The sequence below is a fragment of the Aspergillus clavatus genome, genomic scaffold (assembly GCF_000002715.2).
Source record: "Aspergillus clavatus NRRL 1 1099423829800 genomic scaffold, whole genome shotgun sequence".
NCBI lineage: Eukaryota > Fungi > Ascomycota > Eurotiomycetes > Eurotiales > Aspergillaceae > Aspergillus > Aspergillus clavatus.
The window spans coordinates 451,474-472,800 of record NW_001517099.1 but is presented as its reverse complement, the minus strand read 5'-3'; the positions used below and the strand labels follow the sequence as shown (position 1 = coordinate 472,800).

Sequence of the window (21,327 nt, the reverse complement as noted above, 5' to 3'; positions counted from 1 at the left end):
TTTATCTCCTGTCCGATTGCTTTCAGCTCTGTTTAAAAGAGCTGTCTGCTCTCAAGACCTTCAAGCTGCTCGAGACATCCTCGAGACATGCATGGCTGATCCAATGCCACAATGTCTGCCGTCCCATGCTTCATATCAATAGGTCCCAGAGCTTGCCCAACAGGGAGATTTCGTCTTTGCAGAGGTCGGATACCTGTTTTTCCATCATTTCCCGCTCGATGCCCATCTCGGATTCACGCGCGCCTTACTCCAATGCCTCCATCCGAAGACTCGGACACGGGCGCGCTCGCCCCTCCGTCGCGTCGATAGCCGATATTTTTGTGAGCTCGTTGGTCCTGGCGAGTTCGTGTCGGGACCACTCGCCCCATGGCCGCGGACTGTCCACAATGGCTGTTTCGCCTCGGAATAACCATGTGACGAGGGTGCAAAGAAGGAATTTGATGAATCTGAGGCGGCTGGTCTCCGCAACACGACCACTGTCCTTCAATTCACCAGCAGAGTATCATGGCGTCGGTCGGGGGGGAACGCAGCGAGCGTTCAACTCGGGAGTTGTGCAGCAAGTGAAGGATGATGAGCGGGAGGAGAACCATACGGGAGATCATACAGATAATCAGGCTTGGGTGGAACGGTCGCCCAAAGATCGTCGAACAGGCAGAAGCAAGAACCAGAAGCGCAATCCCGCGTCAACACGCTTCGGAAACCCGAGCCGGAATTCATTCCACGACGACACCGAGTGGTCGATGGCGCCTGAGCCGGCCATTTGCGATGAGACGATTTTGGACCAGTCATGGGATCCGCCGGCTGCATCAGAGAACTGCCACGCAAGACCGCACTCTGAAGTGCAATCAGACACCTCCGCCTCCAATCCAGACTCCGCCCTAACTGAGATCTCGACGGACCTACAAACCCGACTTGACATGGCTCAGCACGGTCACGGAACCAAAAAACGATCCACAAAGTATGAGAATTTCCCCAAGATAGAGGACACTGAGTTACACGCCGTTGAGAGGGTTATGGAAGCGCTTGCGGATTCAAGCAAGAATACCCAATACATTTTCCGCCTGTACAGAGATCTTCCATCTCCTGGTGTGGCTTATCTCTCGGAACGGTACCGTGGCAGTCTCTTGAGGAAGTTCGCCAACCCCCCAAACCGGCGCTGGGTTGATGCGCGTCGTTATCTTGCCATTGTGGAAGATATGATTGCTGCCAAACTCTCATTATCCCCTGGATTATGGACCTCTGCCATTCATCTGGCAGGCAGGGCGACGGGAACGGTAAAGAAGTGGGACCTTATCCGGGCGATTGGAGTTTGGCAGCAAATGGAACATGTTGGGGGCATCAAGTCTGACCACGTGGTTTTTACCACATTGTTCGACATTTCCATCAAAGCAGGTCAATTTACAGTGGCAGACCGATTGCTTCAAGAGATGGCCAAACGTGGCATCGTGTTTGGTCGCGCTGGCAAGGTCGCCATGATATACTACTATGGCTTGCTGCACGACGTCAACGGAATTCACCGGGCGTTCGACGACCTTATATCCAGCGGAGAAATTGTGGACACAGCGGTTCTCAATTGCTTGATAATCTCGTTTATCAGGGCCGGGGAGGTCAAGACCGCGGAGCAGCTGTACCAACGGATGATGCAGTCACAGGCGACTGCACGGCACGTCAAGGCTCCTGAATACGAATACGACGATGACCCAAACCACCAGCCAGTTCTTGCATCCGAGTTTATGTTGTATCGGAACAAATCTCGGGAGCTAAATCGTGTCTTTCAGAAGGCGATGCATCTGAAGAAAAGCCTGCCAGCACACCACCGCGCGCTACAAGATTCCGTCACAATGAGTCCAGATACACGAACCTTCCATATCTTTCTTTCTTACCATGCGTACCAGTCGGGGAACTTGAACGCTTTCAAAACAATCATGGAGGATATGGAGAAATCGTTTACAATGCCACCCCGAGGCATGATTTACCTGTTGCTCTTTGAAGGTTTTGCTCGTCATGGCAAAAGGAAGAAGGGCTGGACCGCGGGCAAGCTGCGACTTGCCTGGCGAGCATATTTGCGCGTTCTCTACGAGTCGAGGACCAGGCTGACCGGAGACTTCTCCTTTCAGTCGCCCCAGCTGACATGGGAGAATCCACTGGGCGGCACGCCCGTCAGTGTGCCCGAGAAGTCGGATTCCTCACCGGATAGATCCACTACGCAGCAACCTAAACATGATCTGTACACGCCATTGCCATCGACCATGAGCGAGGCCAGATCTACCTCGGACAATAACGAGCAGGGTAAGGATAAGGATGCGGAACTACAGATAGAACACGACCCCAACAATGCCGAGGAAATCTTAGAATTCGACGATAACGTCGATCTTGAAATCGATAACCTCTTCCTGAACCCAACAGTCGACGAGCAGTCTGCCACCAACGACATGGAAAATGAACTGCGGCATCGGATTGATAACGGGGTTTTCTTGGGCCGCCGGATGATCATCATCATCATTCGAGCATTTGGCACCGTTTGTGGGCCTGAAGAGGTGATGGAAGCTTGGCTATCCATGGAACGTATCTGGCGTCCACAGAAGCGCAAGGCGGTCGATGTCCAGGCTGTCAGGGAAGAGCTGGCGAAATATATCCAGGATTTGAATTGAACGCCCAACTGATTTAGCAGGGCTTTAAAGCTTGTATAACATAGACTTGTGTATAAATACCTTTTTTAGTGAAGAGCGATTGTCATATATATATAAAGTCAATTTTTTTCGTATAGAAGCTGATGCATGGTGTTGATGGTTATGAACCTCTTTTGATAACCCCAAATATAGGTTGAGGTCCGAGAAATAACGCCCTATATATATACTCTATCATCACACCCGTGAAACTAATTCACCATTAACAGTCGCAAGCAGGTCCATCGACATGTCATCTCGAGCCTTCTTTAGCACTATGTGGAGATATTGATATATCACGTGATATCGCGTCTACCTTCCTTCTCCCTTCGCGTTCACGCGCATCATATTCGATTGACAAAGCCATCTATCCTTGCTCCTGTCCTCAAAGATGCAGAAATGCTTCACCGGGGATTCCAGCGTCGCAAAGTAGACTTGGACTTTTACCTGCACCGTGTCTTCCGTAAAAAATCGTTCCGGTGAGTTGTGGAATGCCTTAGCCGATCAGAGCACCAGGTCGCGCTAACACCGATTTACTAATTCTATATAGGCCTCTTCAAAAAGATGTCATAACAGCAGCAGTTGAGGGGCATGATGTCTTCTTACAAGCGTCTACGTCGTTTGGGAAGAGCCTGTGCTTCCAGCTGCCTGCTGTTCTCAGCCATGGCGGTTGGTTTACCCTCCCAGTAGTAGCCTTTACTTGAGATGAGACTTTGACTGAGACTGTACCCCGTTTTTTGGTTTGTGGTGTCGTTGACAGTAACTGTCGTTGTTTGCCCTCTCCTTGCATTGATGGTGAGCTTTCTCCACTGCTGAACTGTTCTCTGTCTCCATTTGCAATCTGTTAAGTTGCGTCTCTTCCACTAGACAGATCAAGTGAACGCACTCCAAGCTATAGGGGTAGCTGTGTCGACTATCAACTCAACAACACCACTAGCTGAAAGACGACTGATCATAGAGGATCTGCGATCGGGTCATCCAAGGATACGTCTACTCTATGTGACACCGGAGCTATGTCAGACTGTGGCATTCAGACGGACTCTCGAGACAATGCATTCCCAAGGGGAGTTGGTCCGCGTGGCGATCGATGAAGCACATTGCATCAGCGAATGGGGTCACGACTTTCGCCCGGCTTACAAACAGCTCTCATGGTTCAGGCGCCATCTGAACGATCCACCAGTTCCAATCAGTGCCTTTACAGCGACTGCAACACCACGAGTGCGTGCCGATATCATCAGCATTCTTGGTTTGGAGCCTTCTCGGCTGAAAATCTTCAACACTCCTTCCGCACGCCCCAATATTCACTATGAGATTAGATACCTCGATAGTTTCGCAGAGGATCCAACAGAGATTGAGCCCTTTCAATTGAAAGACCTCCTTCTCTGGTTAGAGTCCATCAAAGCTCGACGAGAAGCCAGACTGGATTCAAAAGATGCCCGCCTTCCACCAATGTTCGGGATTGTCTACGTGCCTTACCGGGTCATTTCTACACAGCTGGCCAATGCTCTGACAAGCGCCACAGATGGACAGATCCGCGCAGTTGCCTACCATGCTGGCCTTTCCTCCGAAGAGAGAACCAGCGTGCAGACCGAATGGACAGCACCACAGCTTCTAGCTGCCGAGGAAGGTCCCCATCCAGCGTTCTATATCATTGTCGCGACGAACGCGTTCGGTATGGGTATCGATAATTCGCACGTCCGCTTCGTGGTCCACTGGACTCCCCCTCGCAGCTTCGAGGGTCTTGTGCAAGAATCCGGTCGAGCAGGCCGAGACGGTCGCGCCGCCGCCTCTCTGATTTACTACAATACGCAGGAGCGAGACCGCGTCCTTGATCGCCTCCATAAAGACGTCCAGAACGCCAGGATGCGAGCCGGGATCAGGAGCAACAGTGCCGATCAGAACCCCGAGTGTGCAACCAAAGCCTTGCACAATCTGCAGAGTCATAAAGCCCGTCTGGAGAGCTTCAAACAGGTCATCCGCTACTGCGAGACAGTAACTCAATGTAGACATGAGCTCATCAAGGACTTCTTCGGGGATTTGGAGCTCGAGATGATGGGCTCTCAGGTTGCGCGGGAAATCAAGGCCGAAGGTGCAACCTCATCACCGTGCGATTTTGCCTGTGACTTTTGTAAAGTCGGTCCGGCTGAGCTGGCCAGGCGCAAGGCGAGAATGCCCCCCGACAGCGACCCTTCGGCCTTCATGGACCTGGGTCTCGCTCATGTCATGCAGAGAATGTTTCCTGGACTCTCATGAATCGGTGCCGGTGGCTCCTGATCGATACCTTCAGCAATGAACCGACTAGGAGACGAGCGAACTTCATACCATCGAAGCATGCATGACCTGACTTTATGATCATGACTGGGGTAGGACTTCGGCTTGGTTTTGGTTTTTTTTACAAAAAATGTATATGTTAAGGCGTTCTTTTTTCGGGATTCTCTTTTTGCGTTAGACACCACAGTCAATAAAAGCTTACTATCAAAAGATCGTCTGGCGATTCCTGACGGGCAAGCCGCGATATCACAACCAAGAAAAAAGTAGGGACCCCAACGTTGATTTACAGACCTCGACGACCGAGGGATTCCCATCCTGTTTAGAATGATCCTAAGAAAAGATATGACATGGCTTGTGATTTATCAGCATTCTGCTCAACATAATAGCGACGAAATGATTTTTCTTGCGAACCCTTCTCTACGTTATTACGGCCTGTTCGTTAATTTTGATGAAAAAAAAATTTGGCAACATGGCAGGGCGTTTTAAAGCCCTGGCGGAGGAGGGACCTGTTTCACATAGTGAGCAGACGATCATAGATAGACACCAAAGGACGACTTACAGCACTGTAGCTGCCACCGCCAGGAGGAGGCGGGGGAGGAGAACCGGAGCCAGGGGGAGGGGGTGGTGGAGCCTCGCTGGCCGGAGGAGGTGGGGGAGGAGCAGGGCTCTGCGACTGGGCGGATTGTTGCTGTTGCTGAGCAGCCTGCTGCTGGTAGTACTGATAGTAGGCAACGTAGTTCTGATAGCCGCCGTAGGCCGCATAGGGGTCGGACCCGTAATACTGCGCGTACTGTGCGCTGTAATCAGTCGGGCTGCCAGCGCCAGCGGCACCTGAGGTTGCCGACGCGGGCTGGGCAGGACTAGCTGTGGCAGACGGCGAGTTTGAGTGGTGCTGATTATGGTGGTTGTTATACCCACCACCACCACCACTGCCGCCCCCACCACCTCCGCCATAGCCACCGCCATAATAACGATCTCCGCGTTGACCGTAGCCGCCGTAGTTGTGCTGCGGGGGATTTTCCTTGAACCGCTGATACTGCTCCCGGACGTTGCCTAGGAGATCCTCACAAAGTTCTTTGGCAGCCTGAACGTCGTTCGGATCAGGACCACTGCATTCTGATCAGTCACTCAGTCCAGTCGGCAAGTGGAACAAGACATTGCTTACGCTACGTGCAAGAACATGGGCTCATCGCTCTCTCGGCCAGTATTGGGCTCCAAAAAACCAGAGCCACGGCCCTTGATCTGCACCTTGCAACGGGTCTTCTGCTGGATATGCTTGACATATGCGCCGCCTTGGCCCACGACCTGAGCGCGGAGGTTGAACCCCGGAATGGGCTCAAGATCGACCGGAATACGTTCCTCGGGCCATTTACGCTATCTGCAATTAGTACCTCCTTCGACAAAGAGTAAGTAACACAAATCACTTACACGGCCGTATTCATCACGCTCAACTGGCTCGGGCTCCCGCCGACGGAAGCGTCGCTCGTCAACGAGATTTGGGAGCTCCTTCTTCATCAAATCGTCGATCAATCCCACGGCTTTTTCGAGGCCCTCTTTGCTCGTGCTCGTGACGTGGAGGTACAACGGCGGGTTCTAGAGTCGATTGGATTAGTAACGAATTGGATGAACGTATATACACGCAGGAAAACGTCTTGCATACCGCGGCTGTGGCCATGCTCTTATCGGGATAGTAGCTTCCTCGAGTAGTGACATCTTTATAGTTTAAACTGATGAGCTTCCTTCTTGATCAAAAGGTTAACAATGATATGAGATGGAATGAAGGCGTACCGGCGCCAGTTTCGTCCTTGATCTAAATGTCACGCAGGTGAGGTCAGCAGATGAAAATGAGGGCAAGTGAGTTGCTATGGATTGTTTGATTTGGGTAAGCTTTAGCCTCAACCACACAAGAGAAGAAGAGCAGAGAATGGAAGGGGGATAGACAAGATGCATGGCTGCAGTGGTAGCCAGCTCGCAAAAAAATGCCTGGAATATCAGCGGATGCGACAGGAATAATTACCATCTTCTGTGTAGAGCCCTTGGTCAAGGTATAGCGATTGCGCAAGTCATTGATCTCAATATCTTTGATGTAGTCGCCGTCGGCCACGTAGATTTCTGGGTTCAGCTTCTTCGATGCCTCGGTAGCAGAGGGGGAACCGGAGGTTGGCGCAGGACTCTCGGTCTACAAAAGAGCATTCAGTGAGCATTGCAGTTGCATCGCGAGCATGGGATCGTTTTCCATTCTCACCGAGCGGATGGGAGGGACGTCGACATGCTGGATTCCTTTCTTCGCCTGCAACTGGGCGTTGATCTTTGCGGCAGCAGCAGCTGTGTAATTCACCATCTTTTGTCAGTCGTCGCGAACAAACTTCACTGTTTCGGGGAACATCTTGCTGGACATACCTGCTGCGGCTGCAGGATCCACGGACCCCGATTTCCTGGAGTCATCGCCGCCAGGGCTATAGGGTTCGCGACTTAGGGGACTGCGAGTTCGAGTGCTTTCCGGCTGGCGCGACGAAGGAGACCGAGAGCGACGGTCGAACCGCGATGCTCGTCGCGGTTCAGGCTCGGTCTGATCGAAGCGAGAACGCTTGGCACGGCGTTCGTCGTCAGCCATGATGGGCGAGGAGAGACCGGTAAAACGTAGTGTAGCAACAGCTGGGGGAACGCGAACGCGAAAAAATAGCGTAGAAGAAGCCCCGACACCCCGATTTGAAAGGACCTTGGATGTTCACGAAGCAGCAAAAAAGGTTTGGTGGAGTTCAGACGATCAGCCCAATAGCCACTAGTGTAACAAGAGACAGTGCCGGGGAGACACCTTTTTTTTCCGGGTGTGTAGTATGGAGAAGTGGCCAATTGGAGAAGAGTCTGGATCCAAGAATACTATAGTGTACTTGTGGTTGAGGGTTGAATGATGAATGAAACTCGAATGAGCAGATCAATAAGTTATCAGTGTATATTAATATTAGAACGACGTCGATAAGATTATGTAGCTGATTCTTCTACTTTGAAGATGTTATCATTCGAATGTAGGTGAGTGAGTCGAAAGTCGAAACTGTTGAAGCAGCTCCAGGTCATGTGCCCAGCCCCAATGCGCCGCTAGTTCAGATCAGGCCTAGCGGTATTGTTACCGTCGTAAGTGACATACATGGGCCTGAGTCAGCGCCCCCGACGTCGGAAGTGCGCGAGTATAAAGTGCGATTTATGACTACCGCCGGTTGACTCCCTCTGACCCGCGCCAAAGAAAAAAAGAAAAAAGGCTGCATCCGAGTCGGAATACAATCTCCCTTGCTTAACCTGCCCAATCTTGCAGGTCAATTTCGGGGGATTATGGCTTTTCGACGTCCTATGATGCTGTCGACCGTAGCGTCGACACCATTCCTTTCCGTGGCTAGCAAAACCTCCCGGGCAGCAGCCAGTCTTCCCCGGTTTACCACATCCAGAGCTTCCTCCAGCTCGACCTCGGCATTGGCCTACAAGGCGCTGCATCGTCGCTCTCCTCTCCCTCTCCCCGTGTCCGATGCCTCGCCGCAATGGGACGCTCCCACCGCTGTCTCGTCGATCCTGTACGAGACCCCCGTCGCCCCGACCAACCCTCCGAAGCGTCATATCCTGAACTGCCTGGTGCAAAACGAGCCCGGTGTGCTGTCACGCGTATCCGGAATTCTGGCCGCCCGTGGCTTCAACATTGACAGCTTGGTCGTCTGTAACACCGAGGTAGAGGATCTGTCTCGCATGACCATCGTCTTGCAGGGCCAGGACGGCGTCGTCGAGCAGGCCCGCAGACAGCTAGACGACCTCGTCCCCGTCTGGGCCGTCCTCGACTACACCAACTCCGCGCTGGTGCAGCGCGAGCTGCTCCTCGCCAAGGTCAGCATCCTCGGCCCCGAGTTCTTTGAGGAGCTGCTCCAGCACCACCGCGAGATCACCACTCAGGAGGGCCAGACGGACAAGACTGCCAATGTGGATTTCACGAAGCGGGAGTTCCACCCTCGCCATCTGCCTACCAGCCAGGCTCTGAGACACAAGCACGAGCATCTCGATGCCATCACCCGTTTGACTCACCAGTTCGGCGGCAAGGTTCTGGATATCAGCACCAACAACTGCATCGTTGAAGTGTAAGTTGGGCATTACGCAGAACATCGCGTTGGATTTTTTCTTTTTTTTTTGTTTTGGTTCCTGTAACTGACATACGTACTAGTTCTGCCAAGCCCTCTCGTATCGATTCCTTCCTCAAGCTCATCAACCCCTTCGGTATCCTTGAGTCCACACGGACCGGTCTCATGGCCCTCCCTCGCTCTCCTCTCGCTTCTGAGCCCAGCGAGGAGATTGAGAAGGAGGCCGCTGACGTGGTTGATGTCAGCACCCTCCCCCCTGGTTAAATTCTCAATGTCCTCATCTATTGAACGTCTGTTGTATCTTATGTTTTGCTCTTCCCTTTGGATTACACCAACCCAGATTCCCGTATTGTAGTTGGTCTGTGGCCTCAACCTACTGTTAATGGCTATATATGGCTTTGAATCACTGTTTACAATGCAAAACGTAGCCAAAAACGTAGCATTATATATAGTTTAAGTCACTAATCATGTATTCTAGATGACCTCGCAAGTTGCTCCAAGCCCTAACGCCGATTTCCCCCGAAAAGAAACTCCGTCCAGAAGCAAATTGTCAACCCAATTTTTCCAAAGTCCCAGATTAGAGCTTGACATTGGCACGGAGCCCATTACCCTGGTAATCAATGATTGCCTTATATTGTCCAACCCTAATGCAAACCGTAGCCACTGCATCAAGTTCAAGTGCGCCCCCCAAGGCTCGTCTCAAGGCATCATACCCAATGCTGCCCAGATTCATCTCAACGGGTAGCCGCGGAGTTGTTGAAATACCCGGGGGCACTTGAAATGGGATGGCGTAGTCGATACTACCCACTTCTTCTTGTCCCATGTAGTATGCATTGGCTTCTACCGATGTAATCTCTATTAGTGTTTTGGGTAGAGGCGAGAATAGTGTGAACTCAGCCGTTGATGATAAGAGGTGCATCTAAAAGTAGACGCAGTTAGCCTTTTCCAGGAGTGTTATTTTGCAAGGACGACTAAGTCAAAAGAAACGAAACATGATGCCTTCCCGGTGACAAGATGCATTCATTCCAGAAGTCAGAACAAATTGGTTGTTATAGAGGGGACTGTACCGTGGCTTCCTGAATGAACTTGGTCTCCCCATCCCCACCACCGGGTGGCTTTGGCGATCCAGGAATAGTCAATTTGGGGAGTTGAAACTCGAACCTTAGCCTTGATAAGGCTCGTCCCAACTTTGGCAGTGCAGGAATTGTCCTCTCGTGGCCTTGCACTGTCACGGTAATATTTGCTCCTGTAGACTTGATTAGCGATTGTGGTAGCAAAAATATACCACAACATCTGTCTACCTGAAGCGCATTTGGACAGAAATTCCCTGCCAGCATTGAGGCCACCCGAACCACCCTCAGATGGGTTCCATAGAAAATCAACATGGATGACAGAATCTGCCTTGGGGTCAAGTAGGACATCACGCGCTGTGATATGAGCAACTTGAGTCCCATTGTACAGCATCACAAAGTCGGTATACGGCACAGATACCGCGTATTCGGTTGGGTTGGTGGCATTCACCCTAGTCCTGACAAGCATTGAAGTTTCGGTTGTACGTCCGATTTCTAAAGACTCAAGATTTGGCTGCAGTTGATCAAACGAGCCGGAATACGGGGCTAGTGCGGGATCAGTGGTCTAATATCCTGTGATAATCTCGCCTTGAAAGTGCGACTAACGGTTGACCGTTACAGTCCCCTCCGCAGGTATTCCTCGGACAGCAAACTGGCCAAGCCCCGTAGATACTTCGGCATCAACGGCCGCGACCACATGGAGATCAATCGGCTTTCCTTCAAAGACTAGAGATTGGAGTATTTCAGTCAAGACATCTTCATCGGTGACATGTAATGGCACATTTTTCATGGCGAACTCTACGGACAGTGCCGGAGAGCCATCCGTGTCATTGACATAGCTTGCATGAGCAGGCTGCCACTTTGGAATCTTCATGATCCCAAGCTTATTTCCATGATAGAAGACATCGGCATCAGCACGGATGTGTGGGATGTCTATGCGAAGATTAATCTGCTCTGGCAGTGCAATGAGCACCTTTACTAGAGCAGATATCCTCGGCTGAGATTCTTCCGAGTCAGGTTCGGCGAATGGATTGGGAAGGCTGAAGTGCACGTCCGACATGGTGTAGTTTTTGATGAGATTATCCAACGCGCGTCCGGTAAACGGCAATGGCACAGTTATGCTCTTGAGGATATCTACCATCCAAGGAGGGCTTCCGAGCGTCGGATCATCCGCTCCACGGACATAAACTGTAGTTTCAAGGCCGTTCATGTAGCTCTTGACAAGGAAGTCGAGAGGTGAGTCTTTCCGCCCAGGACAGGCCGTTGTTAATTCATCTGAGAGCCCCTGCATTAGACCAGCCACGTCCAAGGCGGTGCTGTGGTCGGGTACTATCTGTATTTCTTTCGTGGCGGCACTTGCAACCGAGATATGCGGGTCTCCCGGAGAACAATTCGGCACAAGGAGTTCAAAACCAAGTGGAGGTACAGTCAAAGACAGGGGAGAGTCGATCAGAGCAGAAAGCGATACATCGAATGCCAACGCGCCGTGCGAATCCGGAGAGTCTACGTCATAAACATTCAATCTCGAAATTTTGACGTCCGGCAGAGTAGGGAAGTCCTTGTCTATGTGTATCTTGAGCAACCGAGAGCTTTTCTCGAGCTATGGATACGATGAGACTTACCTTCAAAAGTCACCGAGTCTGACAAAGTCTGTTCACCTAGACCAAATAAGCCAGACTTGAGGTGTACAGTCGCCCGTCCCTTGACCCTGAGCTGGCCAAGTCTGCCCTCTAGCCAGTCGCCCGCCACAGCCCGAATACCCTGTATGTCGCCGGCCGTCAAGTCCGCCAAAAAGTCGACGTTATTCGTGTGGCCATTTCGAATGTTGAATTTGATGGAAGGTATATATGCTGTTCCAACAAGGATATTGCCATATTCTGGAAGGTAAACCTGCACTTCCGATTGACCTGTTTCAACCTCCCTGCCAATCCATGTGACGAGGCGACCCAGGGTCCGCACTGGTTGCTTCTGTACGCGATTCGCGTCTAGCACGAATTCACCCTGAACTCTGGTCCGAAGTCCGTCCGCCGTAGCCGAATCAATGGAGATTTCCGTAGGATGGAACACTGCGGCTTCCTTGGCATACTCCTTGACAGCAGCGGGTGCAAAAAAGGCGAACACAAGTATGGAGATGATCGCAGAGAGTGTGACAAGAGCGCAGATGATCGGCCACCGGATCCTGCTTCCTAATTCTTTATAGTAGCTGTGAAAGGTAGAGGTCTCAGACTGTGCTGATAGCTCCGATGCGGCCTCTGGCTCCGTTCCATATGCGACAAGTCCATCAGCATCCCGACGGGCTAACAGGGGTGTCGACTCCGACGACAGCTCAAATGATCGATCCGGCTGAGCTACTGGGGAAGAAGATGAGACGCCGGGAGAATGAGGTTGGTTAGATGACGGGGACATGGTATTCACGTGGAGCAGAGGTCTGCTTTCCTCATCAGCCATGATGGCTGGGGGAGTGGGGAAACAACCGAGATGTGGAGTGACAGCACGGATTATTCAACCACTCATGCAGGGGCAAAATAAATCATATAGATACTAGAGAGAGCAATGCCAATATATCCAATCAGAAGAAGAGATATAGAGAGATGAAAGAGATGAAGATTTGATGATAGATGATTGATGATGGATGGATTGATTGATGTAGGAAGAGAGAGACGATGCCCGAATCGAAGTATACTCCGTTGATAACTTCTGAGGATCATTGAGGTAACGCCGCCAACAGTCCAATCACAGCCACCCCAATGCGGTGTGGAGCTCAACCAGCCCAATTTATTATGGAGATGGTTGATTGACACACTCGACGCTGTACAACTTCTTTTCTTTTTCCGTCTGTGATTCATATCAGCAGAAGCGAAGTTAAGGTAGATATGTCTTGCTTGTTGCATGGGGAGTTCTATGAGTCATTTCTCGGCTAATTGGTATATATCTTCACCTCACAGAGTACAGATCAAAACCTATTACTCTCCTTCATCCATCATGACTCGCGGATTGAAACTCGCTGCCGGAGGTTACGGCGCATTGCACGGCCAAAGTCTGCGTCAGACGGTCCGGCTGAATGGAATGCGACAGTACTCGTCTCAGACTTCTCCTACCACTCCTCCTACCTCTCCTTTTGCTCCTCGTCATTTCCTATCCATTGCCGACTTGACCCCCACGGAGTTCGCTACACTAGTCCGCAATGCCTCGTCATACAAGCGCTCAATCAAGTCCGGCTCTGTTCCTCAGAATCTTGTCGGAGCTTTGACCGGAAAGACCGCGGCCATGATTTTCAGCAAACGGAGTACCCGCACCCGAATCTCGACTGAGGGGGCCGTCGTGCAGATGGGAGGACACCCGATGTTCCTGGGCAAGGATGACATCCAGCTGGGCGTCAATGAGTCTCTTTACGACACCGCGGTGGTGGTTTCCTCGATGGTTTCTTGCATTGTGGCTCGCGTCGGCAAGCATGAGGAGGTCGCCAACCTCGCGAAGCACTCGACGGTCCCCGTGATCAATGCCCTCTGTGACTCATTCCACCCGCTCCAGGCCATTGCCGATTTCCAGACCATGCACGAGACTTTCACTCCCAAGGCCCGCGGTCTCTCCAGTCTCGGGCTGGAAGGGTTGAAGATTGCCTGGATTGGTGATGCCAACAACGTCCTGTTTGACATGGCTATTGCGGCCACTAAGATGGGGATTGACGTGGCTGTCGCGACCCCCAAGGGCTACGAGATCCCTGCTTCCATGCTCGAGCTGATCCAAAAGGCCGGAGAGGGCGTCCAGAACGCCGGCAAGCTTCTGCAGACCAACGTTCCGGAAGAAGCGGTCAAAGACGCAGACGTTCTGGTGACGGATACCTGGGTGTCCATGGGACAAGAAGCAGAGTCGATCAAGCGGTTGAAGGACTTTGAAGGCTTCCAGATCACGCCCGAGCTCGCCAAGCGCGGCGGTGCTAAGGAAGGATGGAAGTTCATGCATTGCCTGCCCCGGCATCCTGAGGAAGTCAACGACGAGGTTTTCTACAGCAATCGGTCATTGGTCTTCCCTGAGGCTGAGAACCGACTGTGGGCTGCCATCTCTGCCATTGAGGGATTCGTTGTGAACAAGGGAAAGATCGAATAAACGGGATGAATATCAATACGTCGAAAATAAATTTAGTCAATTTAGCAATTATTATCATTATTAATTTTTTTTTCCTCCTTTGAATCGATCTGTCCGAGAATAGAATGTAGTATGAGAATACACACAAAACTATACCCATATAGAACCAGTGCTTCAGCTAACATACATTTAGGTAGCCCTGCGACTGCTGCAGGACGTTAAGTTTAAGCTTAGAACAAGAGTTCTCACTGATATGAATCAGATACCACTCCACTTGTCTGAGAATATACTGTGTAAAACCCCTCGTCTCTCCCTGACAGAACCAACTCTTGTAACCTGTTTCATATCCAGATTCAACCCTTGGAAAAAATTTTCAGATCCGAGGCCATTTAGCCCACTCAAAGTGTGCCTGATCATCCCCAATGATGGGACTGCAGAGTTGTTCTTTTGTCCTCCCAAGCATTTCCTCGGTTAGTCATCCCTGCGCTTTCCCTAGAGAGTTCACGCTAAGTTGGCAATCACAGATCGTTGGAAACAACGACGTCCTTCAGCCTTCCAAAGAGCAAGAGGACATCGCGCTGGAAAGGAGTCGGGCGTACTGGTATCACACCGCATCGATCGCTTATTCCTATCTGGAAAATGGCCTGACTCCAGAATTTACGAATCCGCAACACGCCCTTCACAAAGTCCCAAAATTCCCAGGCCGGCTAAAATCGCAATTCGGACGCCCTTTGGGCACTACTTCGATTTTCGCGCTTTGCTCGCCAGCCTCCTCCACTTGGAGACTGATGGGACACTCCGACTGCCATGCGGCTAAGAAAGAAACGACGAAACCTGCCTTGGTGCAAATCGGCACCGGTAGTGCCATCCCGTACAGTTTTTGTGGGAATGTCTTCAGCCATTGGATCGGCACGACGACGGAGAAGGCCACAGGTCCTAATTATTTAGGGATTCTTGCGATCGGTTGGTGTTATATACTCTCCGCACGGCTTGTTGAAATGCAAGGAGGTAGTGCCATCATGCGTTACACAAATTCCTGTGCCGAGTGCTTCGGCGAGAGTCTCCACAATCCACCTGAAGCGACTCACGTTATCGATGTGGGGGAAGCGGATGCACAAATTGTTCGCTGGTGGTCTGCGATACTTGCAAAACGCGAAGGGTGGAAAGCCATCGTGAAAGATGACCCTGATGATGAATTTGTCGCCCCTTGGTCGGTATATCGCACGTGTGAAACACCTCTCATCATCAAACAAAGGAGAGACTCGCTACCCCCTGTGCAAACGCCTTTATCCTCGGATGACGCTTTCGATGCTCTTCTTGAGTTTGCGCATTTACATGATCTCGGAAGTCAATTCCCTATCGCTCTTACGATAGCCATGTCCTTCCCAATGCATCGATATTATGGCACGGATGCCAAACTGCCGCTTCCAAGTTCTCACGGTGGTAAAACTCCTACCTCTACCCTAGGTGGTACTTCACCGATGTGGACGGGTTTGAAAGAAGAACTGCCTTATTACTTGACTTTAAGTGGCAGCCCGGAAGTGATGATATCAACGCTATGTGGATCATTCTGGCAACCGGACGTTCCTTGCAATATGGTCAGTCAATGGCTACATCCGGTTCTTGAAGAGGTCTTGTGTGATACCACAGAAGGCAAGGTTCAAGAACTTATTGCTTTGATCGGTGCCATTCGCCGGCCAAGTGTGGGTGCCCTTTGGATTGGAGCAGCGGTGAGCGGTATAGGCCCTAAAATTATTCAAAAGGTAAGGAGAGGTAAGCCACCCCTTGACTCAAATGCTTTTCCTTGGACTGGCGCCCCTCAAAGCTTTATGGATGATGCAGGCTCAGGTCCGTATACCTCGGACGACCCGGAATACATCTCAAGACCTGATGTATGGCGCTTACTACACCTCTCTCCGACCGAAGAAGACGATTTGAGCTACGAATATAGACCCATGACACCCTGGGAACCTTGCGGGGTGTCTTTAACGACCAATTGTGCGCTTCGCGTTACGTCACATTTGAAGTGCTCGCGACATTGGTACCATTACGACCATTGGAACTGGGAATTAGAGAATGGTGAGACTATACAGGATTATGGGTTTTTAAGAAGATCTCCATCACTTGTGACTGAAGAACTTTCCAACATTCCAAACATCAGGGAAGTCAGTCATGCATTCGAGAAGAGGGAGCTTGATCCTGACCGAGAGGCTTCTGAAGAAGCTTCAGTTGATATCTTTCGATGGTTCATCGTCGGTGGAGAAGGTTTACCTCCTGAGAAGATATATCAGGATGATTTGCTTCGTGAAATGTGGGAACAAGATGATGACGGCAGCGAGGAGTCTGGTGAGGTCGATCACCAAGAGTCGCAAAATACCTTCTTCTAAGATCTTTGGCTTAAAGTTTGGAGGGAGCCATCTAAGACTATAAAAATATTCTAGTCTAGCTTAAGTTTCCTTATAAAGAATAGGATTAGTCTAGTATTAGTCCTCATTAGTTAGAGCTGGATGTACAGGCGTAGGTGCCATGGGGGACTTAGATTTAGGTGAAGGGGAGCCATTTTTGGCGTCGTTTTGGTCGCCAGTGGAAACAAGGGGAATAACTGTGTACGGAGTAAAGTCGAGTGTCAACATCAGGACTGGAGGATGACTAAAAGTGCTAGGCGGTTAAAGGGCAGTTACGGGTGGAAAGGAAGTTAAGCGTCTAAGCAAGCATGGTATTGCTAAAGCCTAGAGTAGGCACGACTAGACGCATTGCCATTGTGCCAACTGCCAATGCAAAGGCATGCATGGGCTTGGGTTAGCAGGTCCTCCTGGCCATTGGCCTCCCGAACCCAAGTGCTAAGCAGTATATATATATATAAAACAGAAATATATTGATCAGCATGTTAGAGGACGGTCAAACTCCAATATAATACTGCATAAATAATACCAGTGTTCTGAAGGACCCCTACTCTAGTAAATATCTGTATGGCACAGTAGGTTGAATTACAATGCAATGACCAGCATCCAGCTATATATGCAGTTACTATGAGGTTAAAGAATCCGGGGTATCTACCTCGCTTTGAGGGTGGGGAGATGTGGAGATAGATGTACCGCAGGATGATAGGATGTCTATTGCAATACTGCGACAATCAAACCTGGAAAGAGAGAGGATGTATATATGCTATAACATTTCCTTCAATCAGCGATACATCTGTAGCAATATCCCTAGTATATCTTTGCGACCGAGTAGAGCAGCGAGTTTTGCCTGTGTCTGCCCACTTTCACATGTCCGCAGCCACAGCTCGGGCGGAGCAGGGATGAACTCGCTCTACACCACCTCTTTCTGCATCATCCAATTCCTACATACGACGACATCCTGGCATCAGACCCTCCCGGACTACAGAGGACACTACAACTATAAACAGCTCGACTGCTCACTTCCTAGCCAGAAACACACAATCTAATCCAGCTCGACCAAGAAAACCAAGATGGAGGAGGTATGGTTTTCCGCTGCTCCCCTTCGCCGCTCCGCGCATCTACTCACGCAGTTTCACAGATCTCTACACCTCAAAGCGGAGGCGGCTTTCGCTTTCGGTCCCGCCGCTCATATCCCTCACTACACCATGTCTCCCTCACACCATTGACAAACCGGTTCCCCATCGACGACGACGACGACGATGATGATGGAGCGCCACAGGATTACTTTTCACCACGCGCGGAGCGTTCCGCCGACACACCGACACGGACATCCTACCTCTCCAGCTTCTCTGTCCCAGGAACCCCAGGCGTTCTCTCGCATTCCCGCAGCACCTCCCGGCTGCGTCACCACTCCCGCAGCAAAAGCTCAAGCCGCATCCACTGGAGCGACAGCAGTCTCCACGCCCAGGGCGAGTCACAGCCCCTACACCACCATCATCACCACAATCACCACCACAATCACCACCACAATCACAATGCCAACGGCACCAAGAAAGCCCGCACCCCAACCTCCCACCACGACTCCCCCCACCGCGACGCAGAATGGATACTCCGCGCCGGCATCGCGCTCGCCTCCTCCACCCGCGAAGAAAAAGGCCAATCCTGGCTCGTGAAGCGCGAGAGCTCCACCAACCTCGTCTCCGAGAGCACGTACGACGCCGCACCCGCAGCCGCGCACTCAGGTTCACGCTCCTCGCGCTCGCGGTCCGGCCGCTCCACGCCCGCCGCGTACTCGCGCCGCGGGTCGCACTCCCGCGCCGCCAGCAGGCGCAACAGCCGGCCTGATCTGGCCATGACGAGTCTGGGGGCCATGTCGCCGCGGTTGCGGCTGGGGGCAGGGGCAGGGGCTGTCGCTGGGCGAGACGACGTGCGCCTGCTTCCGGATTTCGTGGACGAGCGCATCCGTGCCGAAATGGCGTCGATCCAGCAGATCGAGGACGGGTATGCGTATGCGAGTGGGTCGGAGGGGGAGTTTGGGTCGGACGAGAGCGACGGCTCGGATGACGACGAGGAGGAGATTGATGAGCAAGAGCTGCAGCGGCTGACGCGGGAGCGGGGGTTTGGGCTGGGCGGGTGGATTGACCGGATGGTTGAGTGGTCGCTTTTTGGGGTGGAGGATTTGCCGCTGGCTGGTCGGGGTGGTGATGGGCCCGCTGGGCAGACGGAGAAGGCTTCGGAGGTGAGTTTGCGGGATGAGTGCATCGGTGATCATCATTCTGTGTCGGGCCTGACGGATGACAATGACAATGATGGGTTATCTGCGGATGAGTCTGTCATCTCGACGGTGGTGGAGAAGCCGGGGGAGAATGGAGGATGGGAGGATGCAGGGTGGTTGATTCGTGCTATGAAATGGGCGCTGTTATAGTGTTTTGTGTCTTTTCTACATGCATACTGCTATATTGTTCGTGGGAATAGTGTTCCAGCTTAATGTCGTGCTGCGTTTGTCACTTGGATATATCCGTTACTGCATAGTTCAACTAAATGCAACTACTACAATTGCTTCTTATCTCACAAACATTTCTTTCTCATTGCATCTCTCCCCTCGCCCCTCTCGCAGTCTTGTCAGTGTCCCAGAGGCTACACAACAAAGTACTGCTCATGCACAAATGTCACTCTGCACACCGGGAAGATCTCCGAGGCTGACCACGAATCCACACCTCTCACAATGAATGCAGTGTACTACAGCTTGAGAAGCGCGGAAGTTCGGCATGAGTCAGGCGCAACAGAGGGAAACTGTCATTCTACTTGATACATGGCCCGACCTGGTTTGGGGTATGGACAGTTCCAATTGGGATAGAGCCACCGAAAAAGCAAAAGGGCAAAAAAAAAGGTTGATTCAGCCACCAGTACTATTAAGAAAGAAGAGTTGAATCGGGAGCGGGTATACAAGATGGGTAGGTAACAGACAAGGAAAAGATGGTTGCCGGGAAGTGGCGCAAGATCCAGGGATATTCTGAGATGTCGGCCGTAACAGGGAAGATAAGTATGATGTAAGAAAAAGAAAAAGGGATAAACGAGAGAGATCGAAGGATTCAAAAAGAATCAGGGCAAGGCTGGCTCGTGTTGGTAGGAAATGATGTAGTTTGGACGAGCGAGAAGGCCCAACCAGCAGATTCGCTGGAACTGGTGCTCTAATGGATGATAACAAAAGGACGACAGGGCCTGGTTTCCAGAAATATGACACAGCAAATGGAGAAGCGTTTCTTTGCAAACTGTAAACGCCAAGAGACCCTCAACTCTCTAATTCATGCAGTAGGTATCGTGATCGTATCAGACGTAGGTGTGCACCGTTCGGAGGTTTCGCACAATGGTTTTCTGAAGATGCTAGGGTGAAGCACAACGGTCTTTTGGTGGATGGTGCATCGAGGAAAGTAAAAAGCGGGATATCAAGAGTCGGTGTATCTACCAAGGTCCGACTTTGACGGGGGTTCCCAATCCGTAGGTGCCGGACAGTAGCTGGTCCCGAATCGATCCCAAGTCGCCTGCGGCCGGGCTGCTGTAGCCTTGAGAATCCGGGCCGTGCATCCATCCTAGGCTGTTTCCGAGCTCGTTCACGGCCGCTTGAAGTCTACCGCCCGAGTTGTGGTTATGCTTCGAGAGTTTCTGATCCCATCCGCCGTACTGTAGTTGAATGCCACCGCCACGCTTTGCCGCCTCTCGGATTACCAAAACCCAGGCCTTGCAGATCTCATCATACGCAGAGTCCCGCTCTATGTTGTTTTGTGGTGAGTTCCATCGTGGCAAGGCGTGAATGATCTCGGTCGCACCGTCCAGGTAACTCAAAGACACAGATGCTTGGGATTCATTTGGTGGCAAGAAATGTGGCGTGAAATCGCTGAGGGCGTCGAGGAGGTTTCCCAGCGGTTGCCGAACACGGTTATAGGCGTAGTCGGATTCAGGGTTGCCACCCAACGGGAACGAGTTTTGTAGAGCGGTTTGATAGTTTCGCAAGACCTGCAGAGCGGATGTCACACTGGGACGGGGAGACGTGTGAATCACCTCATCTGCCAGAGCTGGATGACGCTCGCACATCGACCGGAGAATGCCCCTCAGAGCGTCGGTATCGAGGGTTTCGAGCAAACGGGGGAGGGAGAGAGGCCTGCCGAAGACGTTTGGTCGGGAGCGTTTGAACGAACGAGGAGTCGGCAGAGACCGAGGAGTGAAGGCGGGAGAGTTCGTAGGAGATGCTGACATCCGTCCATCATGATCATTGCCATCGTCGTCGGCCTTCCGTTTCCGGCTGCTGGGGGTATGGATTGGGTTCGACACTTGAAGATGAGCGTCAGCTCCCGATCAACAAATTCCGGCCTAAACTTTTGTTTCTTTCTTTTCTTTTCTTTTCTTTTCTTTTTTTTTTTTTTCAAGAGAGACTTACTTGGATGCGGGGAAGAAAAACGAGAATGCTCGTAGAAGTGTGGAGGCACAGGTGGTGTAGCCACCAAGCTGTTCATGGTGGTCACAAACAGTTGGTGGGCAAAGAATTAGAGGAGTCTCCCGGTGGCGGAAGGAGAAGGAGGTTCAAGCACGAGAAAGCAGGAGGATGGCAAGGAAAGAAGAAGCAAGGGAAGAACACACAGAGAAAAGGAAACCAGACAAGATGGAGAGCGAAAGAAAAAGAGAGGAAGAGAGAGAACAGAAGAAGAAGAAGGGGAAGAAA

The 21,327-nt window shown here is 51.4% G+C and overlaps 9 protein-coding genes across 9 annotated transcripts, besides 5 other annotated features; 6 read left to right on the top strand and 3 right to left on the bottom strand.

Moving 5' to 3' along the window:
- Positions 1–386: 386 nt before the first annotated feature.
- On the top strand, positions 387–2,651 carry ACLA_046560 (pentatricopeptide repeat protein; the record flags this gene model as incomplete). Its single annotated transcript, XM_001271615.1, has 1 exon — positions 387–2,651. One exon carries the CDS (start codon positions 387–389, stop codon positions 2,649–2,651), a length of 2,265 nt encoding a protein of 754 aa, XP_001271616.1.
- A 414-nt stretch (positions 2,652–3,065) lies between these two features.
- ACLA_046550 (putative RecQ family helicase RecQ) lies at positions 3,066–4,919 on the top strand (the record flags this gene model as incomplete). Its single annotated transcript, XM_001271614.1, has 2 exons — positions 3,066–3,145; positions 3,701–4,919. The coding sequence occupies 2 exons, from the start codon at positions 3,066–3,068 to the stop codon at positions 4,917–4,919; spliced, it is 1,299 nt and encodes a 432-aa protein (XP_001271615.1).
- A 529-nt stretch (positions 4,920–5,448) lies between these two features.
- Positions 5,449–7,551, bottom strand: ACLA_046540 (KH domain-containing protein; the record flags this gene model as incomplete). The annotated part of the gene is made up of 8 exons (XM_001271613.1): positions 5,449–6,046; positions 6,103–6,311; positions 6,366–6,530; positions 6,598–6,650; positions 6,726–6,747; positions 6,955–7,116; positions 7,183–7,262; positions 7,338–7,551. 8 exons carry the CDS (start codon positions 7,549–7,551, stop codon positions 5,449–5,451), a joined length of 1,503 nt encoding a protein of 500 aa, XP_001271614.1.
- Positions 5,852–5,902: a microsatellite.
- A 713-nt stretch (positions 7,552–8,264) lies between the features above and the next one.
- On the top strand, positions 8,265–9,316 carry ACLA_046530 (acetolactate synthase regulatory subunit; the record flags this gene model as incomplete). The annotated part of the gene is made up of 2 exons (XM_001271612.1): positions 8,265–9,052; positions 9,136–9,316. 2 exons carry the CDS (start codon positions 8,265–8,267, stop codon positions 9,314–9,316), a joined length of 969 nt encoding a protein of 322 aa, XP_001271613.1.
- A 313-nt stretch (positions 9,317–9,629) lies between these two features.
- On the bottom strand, positions 9,630–12,570 carry ACLA_046520 (uncharacterized protein; the record flags this gene model as incomplete). Its single annotated transcript, XM_001271611.1, has 5 exons — positions 9,630–9,971; positions 10,120–10,298; positions 10,354–10,668; positions 10,729–11,685; positions 11,745–12,570. The coding sequence occupies 5 exons, from the start codon at positions 12,568–12,570 to the stop codon at positions 9,630–9,632; spliced, it is 2,619 nt and encodes an 872-aa protein (XP_001271612.1).
- Positions 12,571–13,104: 534 nt separating this feature from the next.
- Positions 13,105–14,229, top strand: argB (ornithine carbamoyltransferase; the record flags this gene model as incomplete). Its single annotated transcript, XM_001271610.1, has 1 exon — positions 13,105–14,229. One exon carries the CDS (start codon positions 13,105–13,107, stop codon positions 14,227–14,229), a length of 1,125 nt encoding a protein of 374 aa, XP_001271611.1.
- A 401-nt stretch (positions 14,230–14,630) lies between these two features.
- On the top strand, positions 14,631–16,595 carry ACLA_046500 (uncharacterized protein; the record flags this gene model as incomplete). Its single annotated transcript, XM_001271609.1, has 1 exon — positions 14,631–16,595. The coding sequence occupies one exon, from the start codon at positions 14,631–14,633 to the stop codon at positions 16,593–16,595; it is 1,965 nt and encodes a 654-aa protein (XP_001271610.1).
- A 1,085-nt stretch (positions 16,596–17,680) lies between these two features.
- ACLA_046490 (DUF3984 domain-containing protein) lies at positions 17,681–19,035 on the top strand (the record flags this gene model as incomplete). Its single annotated transcript, XM_001271608.1, has 2 exons — positions 17,681–17,689; positions 17,749–19,035. The coding sequence occupies 2 exons, from the start codon at positions 17,681–17,683 to the stop codon at positions 19,033–19,035; spliced, it is 1,296 nt and encodes a 431-aa protein (XP_001271609.1).
- Positions 18,097–18,138: a microsatellite.
- Positions 18,098–18,144: a microsatellite.
- A 1,037-nt stretch (positions 19,036–20,072) lies between the features above and the next one.
- On the bottom strand, positions 20,073–21,121 carry ACLA_046480 (cut8/STS1 family protein; the record flags this gene model as incomplete). The annotated part of the gene is made up of 2 exons (XM_001271607.1): positions 20,073–20,938; positions 21,046–21,121. The coding sequence occupies 2 exons, from the start codon at positions 21,119–21,121 to the stop codon at positions 20,073–20,075; spliced, it is 942 nt and encodes a 313-aa protein (XP_001271608.1).
- Positions 20,991–21,032: a microsatellite.
- Positions 20,994–21,032: a microsatellite.
- Positions 21,122–21,327: the final 206 nt, after the last annotated feature.